The 27,032-nt window shown below is 39.6% G+C and overlaps 1 protein-coding gene across 2 annotated transcripts; it reads left to right on the forward strand.

Annotated features, from left to right (window-relative positions):
- Window positions 1-11,044: 11,044 nt before the first annotated feature.
- Window positions 11,045-27,032, forward strand: TM4SF1 (transmembrane 4 L six family member 1). 2 transcript variants are annotated; one of them, XM_072344976.1, is made up of 6 exons: window positions 11,045-11,221; window positions 12,988-13,077; window positions 13,167-13,315; window positions 14,400-14,580; window positions 15,699-15,744; window positions 21,817-21,906. In XM_072344976.1, the coding sequence occupies exons 1-5, from the start codon at window positions 11,045-11,047 to the stop codon at window positions 15,711-15,713; spliced, it is 612 nt and encodes a 203-aa protein (XP_072201077.1). In that variant the 3' UTR covers window positions 15,714-15,744; window positions 21,817-21,906. The 2 variants fall into 2 exon arrangements, with proteins under 2 accessions (XP_072201077.1, XP_072201076.1); XM_072344975.1 differs by lacking the exons at window positions 11,045-11,221; window positions 12,988-13,077; window positions 13,167-13,315; window positions 14,400-14,580; window positions 15,699-15,744 and adding exons at window positions 19,529-19,945; window positions 22,519-22,661; window positions 24,041-24,221; window positions 24,621-27,032.

Consider the following 27,032-nt stretch of genomic DNA (forward strand, 5'->3'; position numbering starts at 1 on the left):
GGAAGGTCCAGTATGAGGGAAGAAGCAGGATTATTTGGACTCGAGTAGAAAACAGGACTGAACCTCCAGCAACATTTTGCACTTCAATCAATTAAGTCAGCTGTTAAATCACACCTTGAGACTGTGAAGCTAGCTGTTGTAGTATGGGGCCTCTCCATGCTGTAATGTTGATTACCAATTGGTATTTGTGAATGGTTATAGATGGTGGTGTTCATTAATACAGATTTTTCTGATCATATTCACTTAGTCTCTGTGAGTTTAAAATAAAACCAGGCAATGCTGGACGCAGCTTGTTCTGCACAGAAGAAGGTCTGAATTTGGTCTAATTAACAATATATTTCAAAGCCTGAGTTAACCAAGCAGCTTAGTTGAGGCAATGTACATTCTTTTAGATTGTCACCAGTGTGTGTCATAACAGCATGTCACATTGTGTTTCTATCTGTGAGTAGGGGATTCGGCTCCTCTAGACTCATCACTGTCTGGCCTTGTGCTTCAGTTGTGGTTACACCCATGACTTTTTGAACAAAAGTACTTTGTATTCTAAGAGCATAATTAGAGTAACTAAAAACAACCTCACCTGTTACATGAAGTCTCATCTTAATGCAATGAGGTTTTTATACACAGCTTCATCTTTGTGTCTTGGTGTTTTCATCTGCTTAGAAGTTTCTTCTAATTAGAGCATAGAGCTTGTTCTATGACAATTGCATTGAAGTGTGTTATGATGTTCTGTGTATGAATGTGCATATGTCAAAGTTACCATTTCTCCACAACTCAAGCAGGAGTGATTTTTTTGAGATCAGGTTTTATCTTGTGCTCAGACACACAGCTGGTCGCAGGTAGAACTGGGTGCTTCCAGGCACAATAGATCTGCACTTTGACTTTGTTAAAATTCTGATGTTTTTTAACAGTGTGCTTTTCTTATTTTTTGTCTGTCTTTAGTCACTAATTTGCTTCAGTATTTTAAAAAATTCCACTTCATAGAGGACCATCTGTGAATGCATCACAAACTGGTATAAACATTAAATCTCCCATTTTTTTCCTGTGATATAGGCTGCATTTCGTCTTTGAGTGGAATTTAAGGGCAATATTGTCAAACTTGGATTCCTTGAATTAATCACTTGTAATTCCTGTTTAGTCAGCAGAGTGAGTGACCTAAATTTTAAGGTGCTGAATATTCCAACTCTATTTGAAATCTTTGGGGTTTGGTTATGTGAATTGTGACCAGCTTTCAGAGTGAGCTGCAAATGGAGTATTTGCACAACCTGTCCAGAGAGATTGTGGTCTCACCTTTGGAGATATTCGGAAGCCATCTGGACATGGCCCTGGACAAGCAGAAGTTGAATCAGATGGCCTTCATCGACCCCTTCCGAGGGACCACAGCCATACCACTAATGCTGTCAGACTAAGGGCTTCTTGTGCTGTTCAGCCATGTTTTACTGGCAGCAATCACTTGGAATTCACTGGGTTTTGGTTCATAGATTTGAATGATGAATAGTCTGTTTCCATGGTTTGGTGGTATCTGTAATAATGTGGAAACAGATAATTTCAGAAGTGTTATTAGACCTCAGAAAGTAAAAAACATGGAAAATTCAAGACAAATACATTCTTTTAGTGATCTCTATTTTCTCGAGTGTCCCAGTAATGACCCCAACAACATTCCTCTGCCCCATATACAGCAATTTTTAGAACACAGTAGTAGTAATTTTTAAAAAAAGCAACATGATAACAACAAAAAAAACAACACCAAAACACAATAGCTTGTTTAATTCTGCATAGTGTTCTAGAGTATGTGATACAAAGAGTTTGCTCCTAAATTATTTTTAAGCGGAAGTGTTTCTACCTAAAAGACATAGATAAGATCATGTGAATAGGTATTTCTTATAAGAATTATGCGTAGGAAATCAGTTACATTTTTAATTGCTTTCTAATTAGATGTTCAAGCTTTGTCTGGTTATACTTTCTGATATTCACACCTTCTAGAATTTACGTAGTTCTGTTTTGTATCTAATAAAATGGTAGCTGATTGCAAAATGTATAGGGAGAAAAGAGAAGAGTTATGTTTTTACTATAGTAGAAGTTACTGCTTGCAGTCTCTCAGCAGGTAGGTCAGCACGCTCTGCACACTCACATATTTGACATGATGTATTATAGTTTCATAATGCTTCTCCCTGCCAAGAGCAAGCATTCCTTCTAATCCAAGGCTTGCTGGAAAAAGTTATTAGTCACTTAGTAGCACACCCATAGCCTATTGAGAAATGTTTTTAGAAGGGAGCAATGTCTGCAGCGTGGCTCATGGAGGCTATTTTGAAATACTTGGCTGAGAGCACACCCATGCCTATAACCCTTACTTGAGGAAACTTTCTAATGACACCAATGGGAGTTGCATCCAGCACAAAGGAGCATAGGACAGACTCTTAAGGCTAATGAGCTACCTGTTAGACTAGTGAATTTCCTATTTTCAAAGCAGAAAATCGATGTACTGAGTAATACTGAAACCAAAACATACGGTTACATAGCAGTTTGGGAAGCAGACATAAAACTTTAAAAGATATTAGTAGGTTTAGGAAGGTCATCTCAGTGTTAGGCAGAGGTGTTTCCTTTAATGCTCATCAGGTGTGTGTGCCTGGCATCTGAAACACTAGGTATATTTGCACAAGTGCTCTGCTAAGCCATGTGATGAATACTGGAAGAGTCATGGATCTGTCTTGATGTGGCTTATGACTAGATCTGCAAAGATGCCTCTCAACTAACATGATTTCCCAGTGGGTTTCGCAACACCTGTGCTGTGGAAACTGTGGCTGCACTGTGCTGGGATGGTGGAATTCTTTTCTTTAGTATGTTGTGGCAAACCAGTGTTCAGAGGCCTGTTTTTAACATGAAGCAAATGTTGGTACTTTTGGAGTGCAGTTATAGAAGTTGAGGTGTCCAGGCCTTCCTCAGCTGGAAGGCATTTTAAACCACGTATCTTACTCCTTGCCAAGCTTATCAGTAGATAGTGGACTAATCCTCTTGTCTTCCATGTAACCTCAAGGGCCAAAGGGCTGAAGGCACCATAGTCTTTAGAGGAGGAGCAGGAAGCTATATACTGTTGTTCAGGACTCTAACAGTTGTCTGGGAAAGCAAAAATTTACATGCATACATTTTTGCATACAGATGAGTAGAGCAGAAAGAGGATCACCATCCAAGAGCCAGTGAACACTGCAGTAAAGCCTTCCAGAAGTGCTTGGTGTGGCTCTGCTTCCCTACTACTCAGCTTCCAAAACCATTCTTTACATCTATTGTTTCTGTTTCATTAATGCGTTTGAAGGGCAGGAATGAAATCTTCCAGGCCGATGGGGGTTTGTAGTCTGGACAAACTGAGCACGACTCGTGCTTAGAAAGGCCTTGTAGTTAAAAGTCATCTTAATGTTTTGTGCAACGCCAGGTTTACTGAAAGAAAATGAAGAAAGTCCTACGAGCACAGCGATTACTCATGCACACTGAGGAATTCCCATGCTATTAAGTACCAGCCTGTGTTAGTCTGCTTTTATGTACTCTAGATAGATGTGTTTACTTTAATTTATTGGCAGGATTGTGCTTGAACTTAACCAAATATTAGTTATAAAGTTGAAATGCCCTGTTGATATAGGCATTACGTGGCTATAATAGGACTTTGGATCCATCCAGTACTTTATCTTTCATATGATAACATCTGTCATTTCAAAGTATCCATCTGAAACTAGTTGCGTCATGTTTGTTTCAGACTGTGCTTTATATTACCACTCTGGAGTTACTCTCTTTAAGTTTTCCCCAGTTTTGTGCAATTGTAAGGAGTCTAGGCTAATTCAGCCCTTTGCTTTAAATAAAGCAAATATGGATTAGGATGGTATTCTTCTCACTTGCCTGCATTAGGATTAGGATGGTATTCATGTCATTTGCTTGTATGTGTTTTGTTTCACACAAAGTTTGCTTCCTGCAGTAGCAGAACAGGGGTGGAGTTCAGCCCCTTCTGCATATCAAACACGAGGTTCTGGGGGTGAGTGCTGGCTGATGGCGTGTGTTGGCTGAGTCCAATAAGAAGGGTGGTTACACCCCTCCACCATCCTCAGGAGGTCAGCCTGGAGTCTGTGCAGAACCTGTCAAATGCAGCGGTGGTGAAGCTACCCTTAAGGCACTACAGCCGAAGCTGAGCCTTTTTTCTTGAAGGCGGGTAAAGTTAGAAACATTTTCCATGGCTTTCAAGGTCCTTAAAAATTATTTCTTTAGCTCTCTGAAGTTCTAATGCCATGAAAACTGTGGAACCTGTAACACATACACTTAGAGCTCCTGTGTGTAACCAGTAGTGATTACTCTTCTTTTTGCTCTTCATAAACATAATTTACAGTGTTAAGGAAGTTCTTCACAAGATGTGTTTGTAAATTCTAGATCTTAATTTTCTTTTGAGGGAGAAAAATTGAAGTATCTTATCGTTCTTGGTTTACTGATTTTTAACCTTTGCACCAGTTAAGCAAGAAGATTTTCCATTTGTTGTTTTACAGAGCGGATATTCTGTGGCTATGTATATATATTTCACGTCCTTTCCTTGTTTTCCACCATTCTACGCAGCTAGAGGGGTTGCTTGAAAACATTAAGCATAGCAGATTGCATGGTTCTCTTTTCATTAAGTGTAATTAAAAGTATGATTTATTTTTAAATCTGAAATGCAGCAGAAATTGCATCCAGCCATTCTGCTAAAGGTCAGCAGTGGTGTGTGGGTTTGGTATAGACAAAAAAAGGTATTCTACAGATGGATGATTAGACTACGTTGCCTCTTGTCACAGAGAGTTGTTTTCTTCTCTGAGCAGCCAGTTTAAACCTGTAGTCACACTGAGCCCTACTGCCTCAAGCCTTGTGTGTAATCACTTATCCAATTGACCTGTATTTGCTGGTATATTTACATATTTTCTGGAGTTAAAAAAAAAGCCTCCAAGTGTCCTAATTGGCAAATAGTAATAGAAGCCTGAGGGCTGGATGCTACCTTGACACCCTGATTTCCTGTCCCTGCCTTGGGCAGCTACCAAATGGGGACAGTGACCTGGGTCTGCAAAGCCTGCTGTCATCTTGTGACCACTGCTAAGCACTGTGCATGAATCAGAGCTCTGTGCCCATTGGTGCCAACACCTGCTGAAGGGAGGACTGGCAGTGATGGAGAGCCCACAGTTTCTGGTGCAGCGTTGCCAGTGCAGCCACTGGGGGGATCAGGTACCTGGCCCTCAGCATGTTCTTCCTCTCCACAGTGACAAAGGTTACCCAGCAGGACCTAGGGAGCATGAGACCCCTGCCCGTCCCCATCCTGAATTTCTGAATGATGGAGAAAGGGGCACCCTGGGTGCACAGAGGATCCATGTGGCTTTGGTGCTGGATATCCCCTCCAAGTGCTCTCCTGGCTATGCAAGATTGCTCCCCCTGCACAAATCAGACACACAGACCCCTGCAGTCCCTCCACACTATGGCAGCACCCATCCCACAGGCTGAGGGTCCCCACTATGGTCTCGTCCCGTCAGGATCCATCTGCTTTATAGTAATCCAGTTCCTGTTTCCTTTCCTTTGCAATGTTTGGAGGGGCTGCAGGAAACCCTTTTTCTTTTACAGCTCTTGTTGTGTCAGACATGAGCGCATGCTTTTCCTGTGGGCTCTAATGATGTGTTTCGTCAGAGAACAGTGAGTCAAGAATGATAAGATAGGACACAAGGAAAATTCTGCTTCTTCAGCTTCTGTTTCCAGCTGTCCTTAACTCTGCTAATGTCCAGATTTCTTCATTGAATTTCCACAAGGAAAAATAACCAGTCTTCTAAAGATGAACTTAAAATAATTCTCACAAATATAGCTTGCATGTGAATTAACAGTCTACCTGTAAAGTATCGGGAAATGTTTCATGAATTTTGTTGCATTACGTATGCTCTACCTCACTGTAGAGCTTTGCTTATTTCTTTAGAAGGTGTTACTAAATATGGAATTGGTGATGTATTCTCAACAGGCCTTAGTCACAGCTTGGCTTTGCTTGAACTCATCAAAGAGATGAGTTCTTAGTTTAATGTTTTACATGTAGGTGGTTAGGCCAGGAGTTTCCCATCATAGCACAGTTACAGTAGCAGAAGTGACTGTGATCACTGTGTAAACAGCATTTCTCACTGTACCTGTGGACAGCAGGGATCCAGGGGTACCGTGCTGTAGCAGGCTGAGAGGTGGCATGAAATCTCGTTCTGTTATGATAGTCTTCTTACACTCATTGGCTCATTGATCATTCTGGATCAATCAGAAACCCACGTACAAATTGTACATGCAAAGAGCTGTGTGCTGATGCTATAATTGCAATGGTTCCAAAGACACATTCTAATTTTCTTCAGCTTTTTGTACCCCTGAATAGCTCTCAGTTAGGATAGTAGTATGTCTTACAAGTTCACCTCAGGGTGAATGTAGTTGGTTAAAATCTTGGGAGTTGATGGAAATAACTGAGAGTCTTTATGAATACCTTTTGTTGGATGTCTGTTTTATATGCATTGCTACACTTGGGGAATGTTGGGGTTGTGTTATGCAGAGGTGTATATATACTAATCTAAACTCGGTTTTCTGATTTGTACAGCTGTTACATACGTGTAGGATAGAACAGTATGCTAATAGTACAGTGATGGCAATTCTTCATGCTTGCAATATTGTTACAGTTTTAAGCACAGAATGGGAATACACAGAGTAAGCCTGTGTAAATGCTGCAGTCCAAAGGAAGTAAACTTCTGTGAGGCATTTTGCTTAGCCAGGGTTTCACTCTCAAGCTGTGACAAGAAACAGTAATAGAACTTGCTTGTTTGCTGTTCTACTTTTATCATAATAACACTGTTGGGAAGGGTAATGAATGCAAGCCGTTTGTATGCCAACAACAAAAAAAATTTTTGAAGTGGTTTATTTGATTGTGGAGTGAGGCTACAGTAGCATTGGTTTGGGTTAATAATAGTTGTCCTTAAGTAAGGATTATGGGCTCTTCTTCAGACAGAGGAGCTTTTGTAGATTCATTTAGTGGCAGTTGCGCCACAATTTTAAGGTTTCAGTTCTCTGAGCTGGTTGATTAACCATCAAAACCATTTTTTTTGCATCAATGCTGACTGTGTCAGCATTATTACTAATAAATCTTGTCCATATGTTTCAGTGTGGTAGTTCTGTGTGTTGCTGTAATAAACTGTGAGTTCTTGCTTCAAGTTTTCGTCAAGTTTAGAGCAACTTTCAGTCTCAAATTAATGGCAGAGATAGCAAGCAAGAGTATGCATGTGTTAAAGCCATGTAAGGATTGCTTTTATGTTCAGTGGCTTGTTTGAGGGCAGCTGGTGGTCTGCTCCTCCTTAAAAGTAGTTAATTAGTTCATCCAAGTAGTTGTCATGTAATTAATAAAGATAATATGGATATTTTCTCCTGGATGCAACCAGGAGACTACAGGCACCAAAAATTATTTCTGAACAGAGACTATTTCTAAACAGAGGCAGTTCCCTCCCATGGCTGTCTGGGTGGAGTTTGCGGATTGACTGACATATACCTCTGAGGTGGTATGCCTGAGGGCAATTACACCCATAGCATAGTGTTTTTTGCGGGTGATGGCTGGAAAACATGAACCAAACATCATTTGGACATTTGGAAATATGTGTTAGCATGGATGGGTGTTTCTCCATTTGATTATAGAGAAGCTGTGAGTGTTCTTTAAGTCACTGAGCGCTATGTCGGAACAGGTGGCAAAGAGGTTTCCTGTAGCTTAGCTTAGTTAATGTATGACTGTATACTCATCCTACGTTCCCAGTAATCTGAACTGGTATTTGCCACTGTGAGCAGTAACCTGCAAAGCAGTAGGAGAGGAACAAATGAAAGTAGTTTACAAACAAATGCAAGCATGAATTCTTAACCTGCATTGGCACAAGTGCATTGCATTGTGGAGTCTTTTCAAATGCATACGTGCAGTCCATGCTGTTGTTTCTCAAGGCAGGTCTTATTTGCCAGTGTCACACATTTACTAGCCTCTGCTTTCATAAGAGGTACTGCACTGCCTGATGGAGGGTGCAAGAATTTGTGCAAGAAAAGTTGTCGTGAGAAGCTTTCTGATAAAGGTTAAGGAATAGTGTCCAAATATGGCCAATGGCATTTGCGGAGCCGTTTATTCAGTTCTGACTGGTTTTTAAAATGTATTAATTTTTTGTTTGCTTCAAGGCTTTTTGTTTTTTTTTCTTTGAATTGTTTTCAAGTTAAGTTCAGGTCATTTCTCATAGTCTCCTTCAGTTGTGTCTCTTGATCACTGTTGTGTCTTTCAGTAAACCCAGTCTAGGAGTGACTGTAAGGCAATGTAAGTCAGTAATGCTGGTCATCTGGAGCAAGGAAGTGACTGCTGAGAAGAAGCAAATAATATTTTTCAGTATAAACTCGCAACTATTTTCCATTTGTCTGAGATCTTTAATTTAAACCAGGAGATTGCTTGTATTTGCTCAAAAAATACTGATGCCAGAAACAATCACTACAAATGTTTAACTGTTTTGTGGGTGTAGGAAACAAGAACCTCTTTTGAAGTGGTGGTGATAAAATTGTTTTTTTAAAAAAAAAAAAGAGCAACATGCAGTTTAAGAAGGACTAGAAGAGTTAATGCTAGATAACTGGGCCAGAAAAGTCTCCTTTCTGTGAAGGGAATCACAGTCAGATTGTGTCTTAACCACATGCCAGAGAGCTAAAGGAAGAGGTTCTCATGGCATCCTCACCGCTTAAGAGACGTATGGCATGCAGGGGCCTGTGTGGAAAAAAATCAATTAAAATATCTATTTTAAAAGTAGGAAGTTTTTGGTTATATGAAATTTTATGTCAAATCAAGGGTGACAGCTGGGGAAGGTTGCGTGGTGTTTTTTGAGGGGTGTGTGTTGTTTTTAGCATGACACAATGAAGGGAGTTTTTGGCTGAGGAGTCGTCTTCTGCAGAGGAAGCATGCAGGACGATGTTTGTGCTCGTTTAGTCATCAAAGGTGAAGTGCACAATAATGGTAAGCCTATGTTTCTACAATCGGAGGATATTTCTCATAATGAAGGAAGTCTCCAAGGTCAACAGCTACAATACCCGGAGCGGTTACATCACTACATCTGTGTAAGACTGCTCTCTTTTTTAACCATTACTTTTTCTTCCTTCCTTTCTCTTTAAACTTCAGTGTTGGTCACAGAAGTTGCCAGAACACTGTGGATTTAAGTTGGACTTCTGTTTACAGTGATGAGTATTCTCCCCCTCAGTTAACTGAAAGTCTCATCACAGTCTCCTAATATCTGAATTTGAAAACAAATCCAACATTCTCAAACTCAGTTTGTGTAACTGCTGTTTTTTTTACAATGGGAATTGTATTGTATTATGGCAATACCATTGGCAACATCTCTTGAAATTTGTCTTATCCTGTGCATTTCTTAGCTATCATGGAACCATATATTCATAACATAATTTGGGTTGGAAGAGATCTCAGAGTCCATCCAGCTCCAATTCCTGCTGTGGGCAGGGGCACCTCCCATAGACCAGGTGCCCAGGCCCATCCAGCCTGTCCCTGAGCATCCTCAGGGCTGGGACACCTACAGCTGCTCTGGGCAGCAGTGCCATGGCCCTCGCTGCCCTCTGAAGAATTTCTCTCTCACATCTAAATGTAAATCTGCTCTCTCCTGGTTTAAAGCCATTACACCATGTCATGTCTCTATGTGCCCATGAAAAAATCTATTTTTGTCTTTTTCATAACCCCCATTTAGGTACTGGAAGGCCACGATAGTTTTTCCCCGGAGCCCCGTCCAGCAACCCCAGCTGTCAGCCTGTCCCTGCAGCAGAGGTGCTGCAGCCTCTGGGTGTCCCTGCCTCCCATCCATCCTCTGTCCCTACTGTGGTCTGTGTCCCTGTGCTGGGGCCCAGAGTTGAATGTAGCTCTGTGAGGGGCTGGGGGTTGTCACAAGTGCAGAGCAGAGGGCAAGAGCCACCTCCTTTGCTCTGCTGGTTTCACTTCTGAGGCTGCCCAGGATACAGTTGGCTTTCTGGGCTGCGAGAACATTTTGTTGGCTTGTGTTTTTTTATTTCATTCACTGATGCCCCCAACACCTGCATCATCTTCATGAGGGAAAAGAGAACACGATAGATTGTAGTTTTTCCAGGTCACTTTGTATGTCCATTAACTTTGCAAATTAATGTAACCAGTACATGTACAAGGGTTTGGAAACCCATGATTAAATACATTTCTCTCTTTCTGAGGAGCTTTTTGTTTTGTTTTGTTTTGTTCCTGGACTTGAATTTTCATTGCAAGAAGTTTATTTTATGATCTGCTTATAAAGTAGTATTTTTCACCAGTGTTTCTTGATGTAGCTTTAATTAATGGTTGATAATCTAAGTTCAGCTTACAATGGCAAGAATAGGTGCATTTCTTGAAAGTCTGACTGCCCATTTTGTTTTATTTTTTTCCAACCTCCTGATGATGTTTGTTCCTGTTGCATTAACCAGGTAGCAAAACAGGAGGCATCTCTATGTATTCCTCTTTGCGGTAGACTTTATTCTGTTTATATCCAAATCTCTGATTCAGTATTGTGGAAGTCAGCCTACTCTTTCCCTAGCTTCAGCTTGTTCTGAATCAGTCTATAAACGTAAATGCTAAAGCTGCTTCAAACAAAGAAAACAAAACCTTTTTCCTTCAGTTCTTAAAAGAACTTGTGTTGTTGTTGGAGGCTGCTGTCCATGTCTAATTATGTTCACTGGTGATAATTCCGTGCATCATGTATTACAGTGAAGTTACCTAGCATAGAGTATTTCCTTGATTGCATTTGGTTTGTCAACAATTATTTCATTTAAAACGGGTGATGACATTCTTCTGTCCTTGTTCCCTCGCTTGACAATGAGGGAATTATAGTCATTAAGACATTTTAAACGTCATCCAGGTAGCTAGGTAACCCTGGGTATTTAAGGAGGTGAGAATAAAGACTGATCTTCCTTTAGGTGTGGACAAATATGAGATAGGTTGAATTGAACTAGTAGAAGAAGTATTTGAGAAGCTGTGGACATGTGTTTTGGAAGGTGTGCTAGGTGTATTGGTTGTAAGTTGCTCATCCTTGCCCTGCTCAGCATTGTTGCCAACATTTTACTTTATTTTCCCAATGGAGAAACAAGATTTGCTTCTGAACATCATCTCAGCAAATATGTGGAGTGCCTACATGGCATTCTAGGTGGAGGCCTTTTGGTAAGTAACAAGCTAGTGCATTCTTGCAAGTTTATTTTGAAGCTACTTGGTAGTACTCTTTCTTTACCATTGCATTAATTTGTTTGTTGAATGTCTTGTCGGCAGGAGTTTTTGGAGTTGTATTAAAAAAAAAAAAAAAAAAAAAAAAAAAAAAGAAAGAAATCAGCTATATTGCACCATAGTATTATTAGTTAGTGTTAATTATTGTATCTGTAAATCTCTATCACTTTTGATCTGAGAATTAGGATATAGGTTGCAGACCTCAAATGCAGTACTGGAACCAGACCTTTCAGAGGGATGTGATTTATTTAAAGGATTAAATCTTACATTTTTATTCTTTCAGTGAGCTGTTCTCCTTTCTAATGTCTGTAGATAACTAGTATTTAATTATGGAAAGACAACAGTTGTTCTGTTTTAGTTCTTTATTATTCAGGGGAATCAAATTGCAGTTAGCAGAGCTTTACATTAGAGTAATAGCCAAGGATGAAGAACTGAGTGTGTTCACTGTAAGAGGCTGTTTAATCTTAAGCAATTATTTTCTACCTTTTCAGTTTTGCAGAGTGGAATTTAGCATGTTAAAATTCTCTAAATCTAGGCTTCCTTCTTCATTCGTTCTTAGTCTCCCGGCATCAGCAAATCATAGGTTGAAAACCACTGCATGATAAGAATGTCTTGTGAGAAGTGCTTAAAAGCTGTGTTACAGCCCTATTGGAAGCTAGACTGCGATTTGAAAAGACTGAGTTTTCCACACAGACTAATCCCGGTGAAATCCATGCAATTGCTTCTCAAACAAACTCTTGCCCAACTTCTTCTGCATTTGAAGCACTGGGGCTTAGAAGAAGGTTTCAGTAAAGGCTGTGACTAGTATGTGACTCTGCTCTGTCTCATTAAGTAAATCCGTGCTGTTCTTTGGTAATACTTTGCTCTTTCTTTATGGTTTTTCTGAGGTATTTCTGGGTGTGGTGCCTTTGTATAAGTGTAAATTAGTGTTAAATCCTACTAGTGCTGGCGGGGAGTATACTTTGAACAGCTCTGTGTTTGTTTCTGCTTCTTGATTTTATGCCAAAATTTGTGGATGGTGTCTGCGTTGTCGCTCTGTTCTTCTGTCTCTGAAAATTTTGTGGACGTGAAATCCTAGAAAAAGCAAGATGTCTGTAGTGAGATGTTTGACTGAATTGGTTAGGATATTTGTCACACAGACAATAGTAACTACTATTCAGTAAGTAGTCTCCGGAAACTGGTGGTGGTCATTTTGTTTTAAGAAAACACATTTCAGAGACCTATCGCATAGTTCTCTTTTGACAGAATGTAAATGCAGTGGGTTTTTTTGTTTGTTTTGTTCTTTTGGTTGTTTTTTTTTTTTTTTTTTTTTTTTTTTTTTTGTTGTTGTTGTTGCTGTTGTTTTGTTTTTTCAAAGCTTTTTGTTTGCTGTGTATAGTGTTCAGGATGAACAAAAGTATTTTAAAACATCTGAAATTACATTAATTCCACAGTGTGATCTTAACCAACTGACTCTTTGTGAACCTAAGTGCTATTTATGTACAGAGTCAAAGTAGAACTATACCTATCCTGCTGTTGGTACTACTGACTTAAGTAGTGAGATGCCTACTGTGTTAAATAGATGTAAAATGGGATAACCCATACAGGCACCCCAACACTGCCAACAAGCAATGCAAGTGAATGCAGTGTGAGTATGTGTTTTATCTGCCTTGTCTGCGTAGCAAAACAGAACAGAGAGCAGTGTGGTTTGTTTGCCCCATACTCAGGTGCTCATTCCAGCTGTAGTATTCATTGGACTTCATAATGATGACTGCTGCGGGTGCTTTGGCCATAAGAACTGTGGGAAAAGCTGTGCGGTAAGTGAGCCCTCACACTGCAATCCCAGACAGCCCTCAGGACACTGAGAAGGCTGTGCTCAACTCTCACGTCTGTGTTTGCCCTGCAGATGCTGTCCTCAGTTCTGGCAGCCTGTGTTGGGATCCTTGGTTCTGGGTACTGCATAATCATTTCAGCACTGGGCTTGTCTCAGGGACCATATTGTTTTAGTCGTGTAGAAGGAAACTGGATCTATCCTTTCACGGAGTCCTCTGGAGGGTAAGTTATCTGTTTGTCAGTGCATTACATCTTTCTGCATGTACATATGGTGTTAGTTTTACTCCTGAACCTTCCAGGAATATTCAGTAACAACATACCAGGATCCATCCATAAGTTTGTGCTCCTCATTCACTAACTAAACAGATGGGATCATAATTGCTCACACCACTGTAGTTTAAAACAAAATAAATTCTCAGTTTTACATATTTGATGAATATGCTGATTAGTTGTGACATTAAGTATCTGAAGGATATACAAAAGGGTGCTCTTAATACAACCTGGTAAAGAATACTTGGAAGTAATTGAATGATCCTGATAATAGGATGTCTTGTATAGGTCTCTTTCTCTCAAAATATACTGGAAAATATATCTATTCACTGTTCATGTGAGTATAAGATGTACTGTTTTAGGACTCTGAGGGATCTTTGAACCACATCAAGATCCTTTGCAGCAGAGATTTGGAATTTTATATTTCAGTAGCACCCCTCCTGAGGAGGGACATTCCTTCTCCCCCACCCCTCTCAACTTACGGATGAATATAGGAGAGCTGAATTAATTCCTTGCTCATGGCTCATCAGTGCTTGTGTTCTGATAAAATGGAGGAGGAGATGCTAGAATCTACTCCAGTAGCCCTCTAAATTTATTCTGTGTGTGACTAGTGCAGATTAGGCATGTGAAGGCCCAGAGGCAGCAGCACAAAAAATGAAGTGACACACTGGCTTCAAATCAGTAACTGCTGCATTTAAAGGCCCTATCCTGGAAAATTCTGTGTTTGTTTCAGGAAGTTGCTCTGCTCTTTCAACTATCTTGAGATTGTATCTTACCTTGATCAATAATAGAAGGTTTGCCTTTCTAAATCAGATGTTTTAAAGGAAATTAAGACTTAACCAAAATGTGTGATTCATAGTTCAACATGTACTTAAACAGAGCAGGATTTGTGTAGAATGAGCCCTTTACATTTTTTTATTCCCACTTAGAGTGATTATTCTTACTGCAATTGCATACCAGATGAAGTTTATTTCTACTGTATTGTAGGCATCCTAATCTGACACAATTTTACTATACTTTTATTTGATGTGTACAGGTATTTGTTAGAATATAATGAGTGGTCTAAATGTCAAGAACCTCACAACATCGTGCAGTGGAATGTCACTCTCTTTTCCATTCTCCTTGTCTTGGGAGGAATAGAGTTCATTCTGTGCTCCATACAGATAGTCAACGGTATTCTTGGAGGACTGTGTAGACTGTGCTGCAGCAGTGATGAGGTAAGCCATTTTTTCAGCTAGTTATTACCATGTTTCTCAGAGAGTTAAGAGAGTTAAGCACTATTGTTACTGATGGTGCTGCAGAGGCTTAGGAGCTATTTTTTTGGCATTCTCAGGAAGCTGTACGCTGTGGTACCTGTGGTCATCAGCACTGTGTAGGTGATACTGAAAAAGTATGTGTCAGAGACTGCCAGGGATCCTTGTTGTAGCCTAAGCTGTTACTGCACAGTGTGACAGTTTTGTGGCAGGCTGCTTCCTCTAGCTGTATTACTTTAGTCTCACAGTTTGCTCAAAGCAGCAGATAGACTACTGAGAATATGTATGTCATATATAATAAAACTTGCAGCAAAAATCTTCCTTAGTCGGTGTAGGGTAAAAGAAGGAATTAAACTGCATATACATAGTAAAGCTGACAAACATATGAAGGACTTTTTGAAGGCTTGGTTTTGTATGTTTTCGTCTTTTATGAATGAGGAAGGGGAATTTCCTCCAAGTTTCTTTAGCATCATATTAGATATTTTGAGACTTGTTAAAATCAGTCTGTAGTGGAAATGCTGAGTCACAGCTTGAAGCAGTGATGGAGCACCTGGAGGGAAGGCAGGGCCAGCCCAGGGGAGCTCAGCTGCATGCAGTGCACCTAAGTGACTGAAAGGGCTGGAGCCAGGATGCACCCCTTCCCAGACCTCATTTAAGGGTTGGCAGTGGAGGTGAGGGGATCTCTCTGGAGATCCCAGCATACCTAAGGCCTTCCAAGGGTAAGCAGGTATATGTATATATATACTGTGTGTCTGTCCCCACAGCTGCTGCATCCATCACACTGTAGCATCATACAATCTCATAGATGTAGCATTGGAATTGCCTTATAGTCTGAAAGCGATATGGTTTATAACATGGGCATGCTATCACCAAGAGCATTTTGATTTGGCATGGTTGAATGTTGTGGCACTTTGAAAACATTACTGTCTTCTGCTTCCTATCTTCCATGCCATTACTGGAGTTTACAATGCTGTGCTGTGGCTGTCTAGGTCTGTTTGGGGGTTAATCTTAGCACTTACAGTTAGATACAATATTAGTGTTCTCTCACTTAATGTGATGGTTTCTTTTTGTTTCCCTCACAGACACTTTCTTGCTAGAAAACCAGAAAACGAGTTGAAGTTGCTGCATGTGCGTGCTGCATTGAGTATCCTGTGTTGTGTTTTTGTTTCTTAAATATTGCGTGTATACTGAAATGCATGCTTTGTTGTCAAACTGTGTGGTCACCATCAATTTAGCTGACTTAGGGCTGGCCTCTGTTGTTGAATTCATACGCATGTTTTCCACTGACTTGCCTTCATCTAAAGGTAAAATGAGCTGCTTTGGTTCATTTCATAGTAGTACAGACAACTGGGGTCAATAAACTTCATGTACTCACACAACAGCTCTGTATTTCATGCTGCTTTCCCAATAAAGTTGCATTTTTCATTCTGATGCTGAAATGAACATAAACCAAATCTAGTCTGCAGTGGAAATAAATGAAATCTCAACTGGAGCAACAAATAAAGCAACAGTAAAATGTGGATGACCAAGGGCAACAATGAACTTCTGCTTTTAAGGAAAGAACTGGAAAAGTACCAGGATACTTTAAAAAGTGGGTTTTTTTCTAAGCTTCTTCTGTCTCAAATACAGGTTTGTATTAAAATTACCCAGCAGCTGTCAGTGCTTCTGCCCACACTGAAGCCATTTTCTTGATCCTAGAGGAAGAGATAGTGGTGGCATAGAACATAAATATAAAACTGTGGAGGAATTTCTTTACTTCCAAGGTGACAGAGCACTGGAACAAGTTGTCCAGCAAAGTGGTGGAGTCTCCTTCTCTGGAGATATTCAGAACTCCCCCAAATGCTTTCCTGTGAAACCTACTGTAGGGAGCCTGCTTTGGGAGGGGGAGTTAGTATGAATAACCTCTAGAAGTCCCTGCCAACCCCTGTGATTCTGTGAAGTTATAACCTACTTTTTCCATTCAGCAGATACTGTCAGAGTACGAGATGCTTCAGTCTTCAAACTGCTTTATTCCCAAGGAGTGCTCTGCTCACCTCCTGACTACTTAGTCTTGAAACAAACAACAAAAAAAAAGCACAGGTCTGGGTTCTTGTTTGCAGCCTCAATCAGCAGGGCCCCAGGCATGGCAGTACAGTTCAAATTCAGGTCAGCAGTGCTAGACTAATCTGAAAGATTAGACTTCACCAATAAGCAACCTGGAGGTGGTATCCAAAGATCCCGTGCAAGACCCTGAAGTTTATCTTGCAGCATATTGCAGCAAATGTTTTACCCCATAGTAAAGTTAATCTGAATGATACACTGCCAACAGCATTACTAGCAAGGTCAGTATGCTGCTAGTAGTGGCATTTTTCAAGTGGAGAAAAAAACAGAACAACATACAAAACGTGGCATTGGTTTCAAAAAACTGAGGCTAATTACCATTATTTCTTCACTTTGGAATCCAGCAGATAATGTCTTATTTGAAAATGGACAGGTTAATTTCTGTTTGTGGGGAAAAGAATTTCCCACAGGTATCAGTGTATATTTAGTCCTACTTTGATCTAGGAGAGTGGTCTTTAAAAGTAGCCAGAAACTTGATGTTTTTCTCCTTCTCTCCTCCTATCCAATGCTCTCACATACAGATGTGAGAAGAAAAAGGAAAAAACAAAGCGCTCGGTAGGAGGAGTTGGTGTTTAGAAGCTCAGCATATGTAGTTCTGGCAGTACCGTTCATTCATACATAACAAATGCAGAATTAGTTAAGGGCAGTCTTTAGTACAGCTGCTGCACACTGAATTTATCCCTGTCTTGCTCTGCTTTGGGAAAGAAGATGTGCATGTATCCATAGTCAGTTCCTTGTTGCTGTGCAATGCAATGTCCTTATATGTGAGAAAGTACTTTGAAAGAGGATCTGTGAGGTTAAATTGGCTGTGAAATGAGGGGTAGGAGGAAGAGGAAAAAATAATATGATGAAATATGGTATAATCCTCAGGAAATTTAAAGTTTGGTTTTTTGGTTTTGTTTGTTTACTTATACACTTGCATAGTTATTACTTCTCTTTCTGATTCACGTAACTAATTAGAGAGCTGAAACGAGGTTAGGTATGCCAATGAACAGAATGATTAGGGGAAAGTTTTGAACTAAAACTGTAGCTCAGATCTGTGTAGGACCACCGATGTCACCCCTCAGTGTTTATGTTGCTATTACATTATGTTGCTATTGCTAATACATATTAAAATATATACATATATTACATATATATAAGCTGCTTGAATTCCTTCAGTGCCTAATGGCTAAGGCAGACTTTGGGGATTTTTATTAGTTGCATTGTAGAAAAGCAGTTGTTTTGGGTTAGATTCCTTTCAGTTAGCAGAGGAGTCCTTCACCTAAAGTAAACAAAGGGCTTCCAGTAATGAGCTTTGCATGGATTCATGGATATTGGCAGCAACAGGAAACCAGATCTTGCAACACTTAAGATATTTGAGAAACTAATTGCTAGGCTTGCTTAATACTTCATGTAAAATGGTGGTGTCCTGTTCTGGCAGTACAGCATGTTGGCAGCAAAACACACCTTGATGTGACATTTGCAGAGCTCAGTTTAAATTTGAAGGCATACTGTGTGTTGGTACACTGAAGAATGGATGCTATTTCAGGTGTTGTTTTCTTAGTGAGTTTCTTCTAAACAGAACAGATTATGGGAAGTTGCCTACTCAATAGTAATTCAGGCATTTACTTTTTTTTTTTTTTTTTCTTTTTTTGGGGGGAGAGGGGTGGCAGAGTGGAGATTTTGACCTGCTAAATGAACTGAGTCTTGTAATAAAAATCAGTCCTGGGTTCTGATGTGCCTGCTTTTAATTCAGCTATTTTCCATTAGCAGTAATGCACAGTACGTATACCACATCTTTGAGTCTGCCAGGGAAGTTTGTCACTGGTTCCACTTAGGGGGGAGGGGCCATGCCCATTTTCTTGGGAAGTATATACATATATAACATCATTGATTCTAAAAGATTCTCCCCCTCCCTTTTTTTTTTTTATTTTTTTATTTTTTTATTTTTTTATTTTTTTATTTTTTATTTTTCTCCTCTAATGTTGAACTTCCTATTAAGTAAACCTTTAGCTTGGTCTTGAATTACATTTCTAATGACTTACCCGGGCCAGAAAAGAAGGTATGGTTTGTGCTTTGACATTCAAACAGCTCTGGCTCTGCTTTACTGGAATGGGTGCTTAGTTGCATAGGGCTGTCAGGGCAATGACAGATGAAAATGAGTGCCTGGCTTCTGCTTCTCACAGTACTGAGCCACAAATGTATTTCAAAAAGCAGCCAGACCTTTTGTTGTGTAGTTAGGTGAGATCTGTAGCCATACATACTCAGGTGTAAGTACAGACCAAAATAATGTGAAATAGCAGGATTTATCTCATCAAACAGTTCAGCTTCATCATTCTGCTGAAAATAATGACAAAATGTGATGATATCTGCCTGGCAGTTTCTAGCTGGCGTTGTTTGAGCTTCTGTGTGCCCAGTGACATGCCCAAGACTCAAGTTAGTGTTTCTGAAGGAGTGCCTCTCATCAGCAGGCATAGCTGGGTTCCACAGGAACTGCATGTGCAATCTAGTGTTGAAGGGACCTCTCTTTCCTTTAGATTGTGTTGCTACACTTTTCTAATACTAATAATAGTTGCTCTTAAGCCAATATCTGCATGAACAATGGCAATGTTGACTTTCTGTGCAGATGTTTGACATCCGTTGAACAGCCCATGTAAGGTCAGAAAAATTATTGCTACAGTAATGATGAACAATCTGCCTCATGCCTTAGAATAGCTGCACAGGAATCCATTTCAACAGGAGGAGTGTGTTTCTAAGCGATCACTAGGAAATGAGATTTTTGATGTTCCTTCCTGAGTCTAACTTGTACACATATTTCATTAGGAAGATCATTAAGGAGGATCTTTGAGAAGGGAAACTGCTGCTTAAAGACACATGCTCAGAAAGGACAGATAGTTTAGACAGCAGTATTTGTCTATTGTTCTACCAACAATTGAGCGCAACTGTGTGCTTCTGTAGCAGAGGAGTCATATGAAGAGACTGATTCAAACAGTAGCTCAGAACACTTTTAATATTTAAAACCTTGTAATCTTTTGTTAGTTTAGAAGAGCAAAGCTAATATTCCTGAGAGATGGCTTTAGAAACATGTGGAAGCTGTTTGAGCTGCCTGCTGGTACCTCTTGCACTTTGGAGTATTGTTGTTAATGTCCTTTTATACTTTCCTAATGGGGATGCGTCCTATGTTGCCAGTTACCAGCATCCCAACTACGTGTGGTATTTTGAAGGCATCTGTTTCTCAGGTGTGATGGTAAGTGTTGATTTTATGGATCTTTAATGACTTGCAATTCTACTGCAAACAATCTTCAGTTACTGTGAAGTGAGATAATTACACTTCTGAAGGAAGTATGGATTTCTTTCTTGCAACGCTACAGGCAGAAAACTTGATCAATCTGAAGAAATTGTGAATATATTGAGTGATATGCTGTATATGCTACTTTATTTCATACATGTGAATCTGCAAGGCTGATTTATTTTTCCCATTGGCTTTTTGTTTATGTGTAACTTACTCTTGTGTTATTGAGTCACACACTATTTGAATTTATTGCTTTATGGATAAAGAATTAAAGCTCTTTAGCAAGGCAAAGCAAAGATCTATAAAAGCCTATCATAACTGTCCTTAGGTTTTTAAGCTCGGTATGCAGAGGAGAGGATACAGTTCACGGTGTCAGTTATTAGGCTAAATACAGAGAACTGTCTCACCTTGACTGGTGCAGCTATGTTTTCCTCATTACATTTGTAATATGCTCATCTGCAGTAACAGTATGGCATTGCCTACTGCTCATGCTATTCACCAGGTTCATAAAGACCTGTAGTCTCAGGAAAAGAAAGTAGTAAGGTAATAAGAGTGTGAACAGAATCAGTATTTGAAAAGGGCAAATGTGCATGAGTGAGGTGTTTTTACAAAGTTGCTGAACTGGAAGAGATATTAAAACTTTATTTTTGTAATTATGTATTCTTCTTAAAACAGAAGAAATCCAAACTTTTGTTGAGCATAGGGAACAGGGTATCATGCAAAGAATTTTAATGGAGAAACACAGTTGGAAAACATAGCAAAAAAAATTAACTGCAAAAGCTACCTTCATGCTTTGAAACATTTTTAGCCTCTGGATCTTAAACAATTTATTACTAGCATGTATATTTTCCTATTACAAACAGGGTAGCAAGTGAAAGCAGTTTGCTTGGAGGGGCATCCAGTACACCAGGAATCAACTGCCTCTGGTGTGGAAATGTAGTCCTACCATTTGTCATGGACTGATTCAGGCTGCATTGGAACAGGGGGAAGCTCTTGAGCACCTGCAGTGCATTAATTTAAATATATCAGAAGAGAAATGATTTCACATGGGTCTCTGAGCAACAACAAGCCTTTGAACAAATAACACGGGAGACAATGATGTAGCCTTTGAGTCTGTCTGGATGGGACAAGATGTAAACATGCTCTACACCAGAGAGTGGTCCCACTTGGAGCCTCTGACAGAAAGCCCCAAGGAAGACTCAAAGTCAACCCATAGGGTTTTGGAGTTGAGGATACATAAGGTTCAAGGCCCACTATACTCTGAGAGATATTGGCAGCATATAAAGGTTCCAGCTGCTTCAGAAGCAATTAGTACTGAAGCGCATCTCCTCTTGGCTGTGAGAGAACTTCAGCCAGCATGCTGATGAGCATGAGCTCATCCCAACAGTAAAAGTGTAAATGTCAGCAAATCTTCAGGTGGCTCATATTTTATGTATTTCCAAACAGTAGATTACCTAAAACACTGCTATGACTGGTAACCACTATATTTCTGAGTTAGCTCTTTCTTCTTGCAGTTTTTTTTACTAACAGCCCTTTCAAGTGACAAATCCAGGGCCTTCTCCTTCATTTTTCCAGATGGTTTCAGAAACACTGCTGTCTCAATATTTCCTCATTCAGAGGAGTGCCTTTCTGAGTGGCAGCTTGTGATTCTGGAATCCAAATCTTATTTATTGAAATTCTAGTATTGGGTTTAAATAATCCAGTAAGCAAATGAAAGTTCACCATAATACTGACTTTTTTTTTAGCACATGTGTTGGTAAGAAAGAGAATCATCTCACTACAGCTGCAGTCATTTCACCTTCACTCACTGTGTTGTTCCCTTACAGATTCTTCTGTTGGCAGTAATCCTCATAGCACTGGAGTGTAATGCATTCTATAGGTGCTGTCAGAGCGAGAGCTGTAACAAAACCTACAGAGTGAGTCTATCTTTTATTTTTGCTTGTCTCTGGTGTTTGTTCTCCATGGCTTCCTGCTCCTATGTCTGTAGTACATCTTTCTCCTCTGCTCTGGTTCTGCTTCTTTTCACTGAGAAGGATTCTGAGTCAGGTTGAGAGGTCACAGAAAGGGCAGCTCTTTCCTGTTGATGCATATTCAGGATGGAAAAAAAAAAAATTAAATTATAAAATAAGAAGGCCAAAGTGCTTTAGCAGAGTCCCCAACTAAACAGTTTCATCCCCTTGTGTTCTTTCCCCCCTCGTCCCCCCCCCCCCCAACCTGTACCAACTCAATATGCAATATCTGGGCTGCAAACATTAAATATGTGCTTATGTTACATTCTGAGATACAATTTTGTAGGAATGCAAGTTTAAAAAGCATCAGTATTTAACTGATAGTTATGAAACTGCCTTAAGCTCTGTCTTAATTCTGTGTATGTATGCTTACTGATTGTTGCCTAGTATTTTTCTCTCAGTAGTTGAAGACTGGGACAACCACAAGTGAAATTCAACTCTAAAAAAGTAGGTTGGTGAGGTGAGGGAGTGCATGTGATGTGGAGACTGCCCTCATACAGTAATATTTTCTCTCTTCAGAGTTTTATTTCAATTGTGCTAGCCATGCTTGGAGTTGCTTTCTCTGGATACAGTTGCATCATTTTTACCTTGGGATTGATCCAAGGCCCCTTCTGCAATTCATCAAGTGGATGGGATTACATCTTCAAAGATACTGTTGGAGGGTAAGAAACATCAGTTTTAACTGGTAGAATAAACAGTTTGTCAAAACAGTGGTCAAACAGATTCTTTCGGGATTTCACACAAAATGGCACAGTCTCTTGAACACAAAACCTATACTGTCAGACCTTTTCAAGTTGTTCAATGAGCAACAGAGTCTTGAAAGAAAGGTATTTGCCTCCTAATGACAAATGCCTAAATGTAAGAATCTTTGTACTGATCAGACCTGGAGGTCCTTAGAGGCAAGTGCCCTTTATCTGGTGGTGATCGCAACCACGTGTAGTAAAGAATAAAAGACTAGATTCAGTGTAGATGTATACTTCCACAATGTTCTCTCAAATTCCTCAAGTTCTTCCTTCAAAGATTATAAAATGTCATTTTAATATTTAATAACTCAGTATGTTTCCCTTTAACAACTAAACTCAATGAGGTCTGCAGTTTGATTGCTGGAAGTTTATGTGTACAGCTGCAGTGTCTCATAAAACACCTGACATGCTGTTGGTGGTTTGGACTCCAGAAGCTTGAAACATTTTATAAGATCAGTAATGTGGGGATACTTCCACAAAATTTTACATTCTTCCTTTAAAAAACTGAAGCTCTACAAGACTTGAATGTTTCAAGGCATATGATTCCAGGCTCTTCCAGCTGCATGTGCTGAGGATTACATTTGTCAGTGAATCAGAGGCACATTTCTTCAGCATACAACAGGAGGAGTTCCTGTAATATAGGTATGGGCATCTCTGACTGAAGCCAGCTCTCTTTTAACACCCTGGAACGCATCCTGCAGTCTCTATTATATGTTGCCAGCCTTACCATCCCATTTGGAAATACGTGTTTATAAAATGGAAGCTTGAACTCAAAGGGCCAGGTGCTGAACAACATGCTCAAAAATATGAATATTTAGGAAATAAACAACCATCACTGAGCAAGTGAATCTAACAAAGCTTCTTGCAAAGAATCGCCAGGCTATAGCACATCTCAGTTAAAAGGGCATAGCTTGCACATGCCATTCCTCAAGGATGCAAAATATGGCTCTGGAAGTTGCATATGGTGACATCCAGGCTGCATGCACTGGTCAGAATGACGACATTTGGATGTTCTGCTATCTAGGAAAAAAAAAAAGCAACATCTTTCTAACATCTGGGTGTTTTACTTGGAGCCAGTGAAACAGATGAGGAACTAAAGATGAGTCTTTATTCAGCTAAGTTTGACAGGCTTACCTAGGACTTGCTCTACTGTAATAAAACCCCAGATGCTGGCTCCTAAACTTTAAGCATATAAGGCATAACGTGGGTTTTCTGTATAGGAAAGGTAAAATAATGTGTATAAATTTAATTGGAAAAATCACATCTAATTTTCCTCACATTGCTTTTCTTTCTAATAGGTACCTCACAGATTACTCTGCTTGGTCTCAGTGTGCTGAACCTACTAATGCTGTGGAATGGACCATCATTTTATTCTCTATTCTGATGACTCTTAGTGGACTGCAGTTGATAATCTGTTTTCTTAAAGCGGCTGCTGAACTGAAACGTGCACTGTGTGGGACCTATTCTGTTTTTATTCAGGTAACAAAAGACCTGAGGTCATTTCTTCAGCATCTTAAAGGTCAGTTTAGCTTCAGCAGTTTCTCTTGGTTTGTGCATTCTCCTTGCTACTGTATATTTATTAGCAGAAGATATGCGCTGATAGTAAATCTGCTGCATCCTTGGGTCATCCAGGGGTGGTGGTCTGCTCACTCTAACTTTTAGTGCTATGATTAAAGAAAAAATGTGGCTGAGAATTTTACTCCCAGGTCAGCAAAAGCTTCTGAGAACCCTTCTTCTAGCACTCATCTGTATGCATGTAGAGTTTAGGTTAGGAGATGGATGTTTAAGTGAAACAAGTTATGTATTAGCTTGAGCTGAAAGAAAAAAACAAACAACAAAAAAAAACAGGCCTTACACTTCCTTCCTTTTCATTTGCAGGCTGGGATTCTCTGAAAATGGCAAAATGCTGAACCACCGTTTTTCTAACAAAAAGCTGTTTCCTTGCACACCTAGTTGGCTCCTCCACTGATTTTTTTTTGTTTGTTTGTTTGTTTTTTTTCATCCTTTAAACCCTCCAGCTTGTTCTGACAGTAGGAAAGTTTCAACACTGTGGAACTACTTTTGTAGTAAAACCTTCTTTTTTGGAATAAATTGCTGTATTTATAGCACCTACTCTTTGTTTAGAAAATAAGAGTATTTGTTGTTCTGAAAGGGCCTGATTCAAAGTCTAGCATGTCAGGAGAAATTCTCCCTTGAGAATTACTGTGTTGGGCAAAGCCATGGTTTCTACATGGCTGAATTTTAGTTACAGACAGACCATGATGGTCACAACAGACCGTAGCTCATGCTATGTTTTCTGTCCTAGAAGCTTGTTAACTGTACAAAGCAACTTCTGAAAAAAGGCTAGCAAGTCTTTTGTGAAGTGAATTACCTTCACCTGTGCTCCTGCAGCTGACTCATTGCTTGCCTCAGGTGGTTAATCAGAGGGTCAGGCTGTGATCAGCAGTTTCCCATACAGTGTGCCTTAGTAGGTGCACTGGGTTTTTCCTTTTTTACTCAAGAGGCAAGCTTTTGTTTTTTATCAAGAATTACAAGAATTTAGGAAATATATGAGGAAACCCTGCAAAAACCAAGGACTAGCTTATTAGTACCCTGTAAATATCCTGACCTTGCTGCAGGAGAAGGCTGATATTCTTGCCAATAACATTCAGAATTTCAGTAATTTTATTCTGTTTCAAGGCAATTCTGAGATTTTGCATTGATATTTCTCTGGCAGATATTTTGAAAAGCTGGTTTCTTTCTGCAGAATTTTAATATGTGCATTAAATTTTAATTTAGTTTTTATGAAGTTGCAAGAAGTAATAAGAAATTACTGATGTTTATGAGTGGGTCTGTTCTTCTGGATGACAACTCAAGATGTCATGGATGTTCAGAGGCATGCTGAAAAGGCATGATGACAAAGCAGGGATTCTGCAATGGTAGACTTGTTCTTTCCCTAGGCATAAATATGCGTCATATCATGTAACTACTTAAATGACAATCTCACATTCCTATTCGGTTATGAATATTGTTCGACGAGAGATTGCAAAAAAATCCACAAACTTTACAACCAGCTATTGCTCCTTCCCGATATCTTGGAGAATCTTGTTGACTTCATGCCTATAAACAATGGAGTTACTCATTTTGAAAAAGTTTGAAAAATGGTCTTGGTTCTTTGGATGAAAACTAGTACATGTGGAGCATGTATTCAGCATAGGAAACTCCTAAAATTGCAGAATCTTGCTAAGGCAAAGGGCCCTATTTCATCCAGGAAATCAGTGTTCTACTTATATTCCAGCTCAGCTGTGGGGGAAAGACAAGCTTATTTTTAGACATGTAGGATCTATTTGGTACATTTTACTATGCTGGATAAAAGCAGTGTAATACAAAAAGATGCTGTTGAAAGCACTTAACCCTTTCTATTACCATTTTATCTATTCTCTCCACTTTCCAGTAACATCTGTCACTTGTAATGAGAAATCTTGAGAGTAGCTGACAGAAGACACAGAGGTTTCAAAGTATTTTCTGTAGGAATATTATCAGCAGTAGCGACAACCTAACCACTGACAAGGCTTGGCTGTCTTTACTTCATGGTTTTTTTCTGATTTTGCCCTGTGAATCTACATTTCTACTCTACCATAGGCTTATGTCTCCTATTTTAGTAGCATAAATCGAAAGAAGAGATGTGCAATGTAGTTCTTGTTGAGTGTATCAATTCTGCAACCCTCTTTATCAATAATCCAGATACTGCTGTGATCATTACCCTGGCCAGAGCTTTTAAATAGGTGATTTATTCATTTGAAATTGATGGTGCGAGTACTAAAAGCGTTTTTTGGACACAGGTTTTCTAAAGGTAAAGCACAGGTAAATTTGATCTAATCATTCAAAGATTCCATTCAATCCTAAATATACAGTCTCTAATAAACAGTGCCTAGAAGCAAAACAAACCCAAAATGACAATGCATGAAGATGATTCCTGTAAGGAATATTAACTGACTTGAAATCCAGATGTGCCTGATTGCTCTGATGGTGATGTCTGAGATTTAACTGGCTCTCCAGCTGCAGAATACAGGCTTAATCCCAACCATAGATGGAAAACGTGACTTGTGGAGCCCTGTTAGAGCTCACATCATGCTGGCAGACAGGAAACCCATTTTTGAAAGTTTCCCAAACCTGGAATGCATGCGCTGTCTGCTCAAATCTTCAGATAAGATACACCATGGTACTCCTGAACAAGAGCTGCAGATTGGAGTTCATAACTGTCTTAGTGAGGAGTTGATGCTGAAACCTGCAGGTAAGACTGTCAGCAGT

The sequence above is a fragment of the Excalfactoria chinensis genome, chromosome 9 (assembly GCF_039878825.1).
Source record: "Excalfactoria chinensis isolate bCotChi1 chromosome 9, bCotChi1.hap2, whole genome shotgun sequence".
Lineage (NCBI taxonomy): Eukaryota > Metazoa > Chordata > Aves > Galliformes > Phasianidae > Excalfactoria > Excalfactoria chinensis.

Excerpts from the sequence above, each read along its gene's own strand:
- TM4SF1 (XM_072344976.1), top strand. The coding sequence starts at position 11,045 with ATGTGTTTTGGAAGGTGTGCTAGGTGTATTGGTTGTAAGTTGCTCATC. Across the intron at positions 11,222-12,987 it reads TTCTAGGTGGAGGCCTTTTG|GTGCTCATTCCAGCTGTAGT; the intron begins GTAAGTAACAAG and ends CCCCATACTCAG. Across the intron at positions 13,316-14,399 it reads TTCACGGAGTCCTCTGGAGG|GTATTTGTTAGAATATAATG; the intron begins GTAAGTTATCTG and ends TGATGTGTACAG.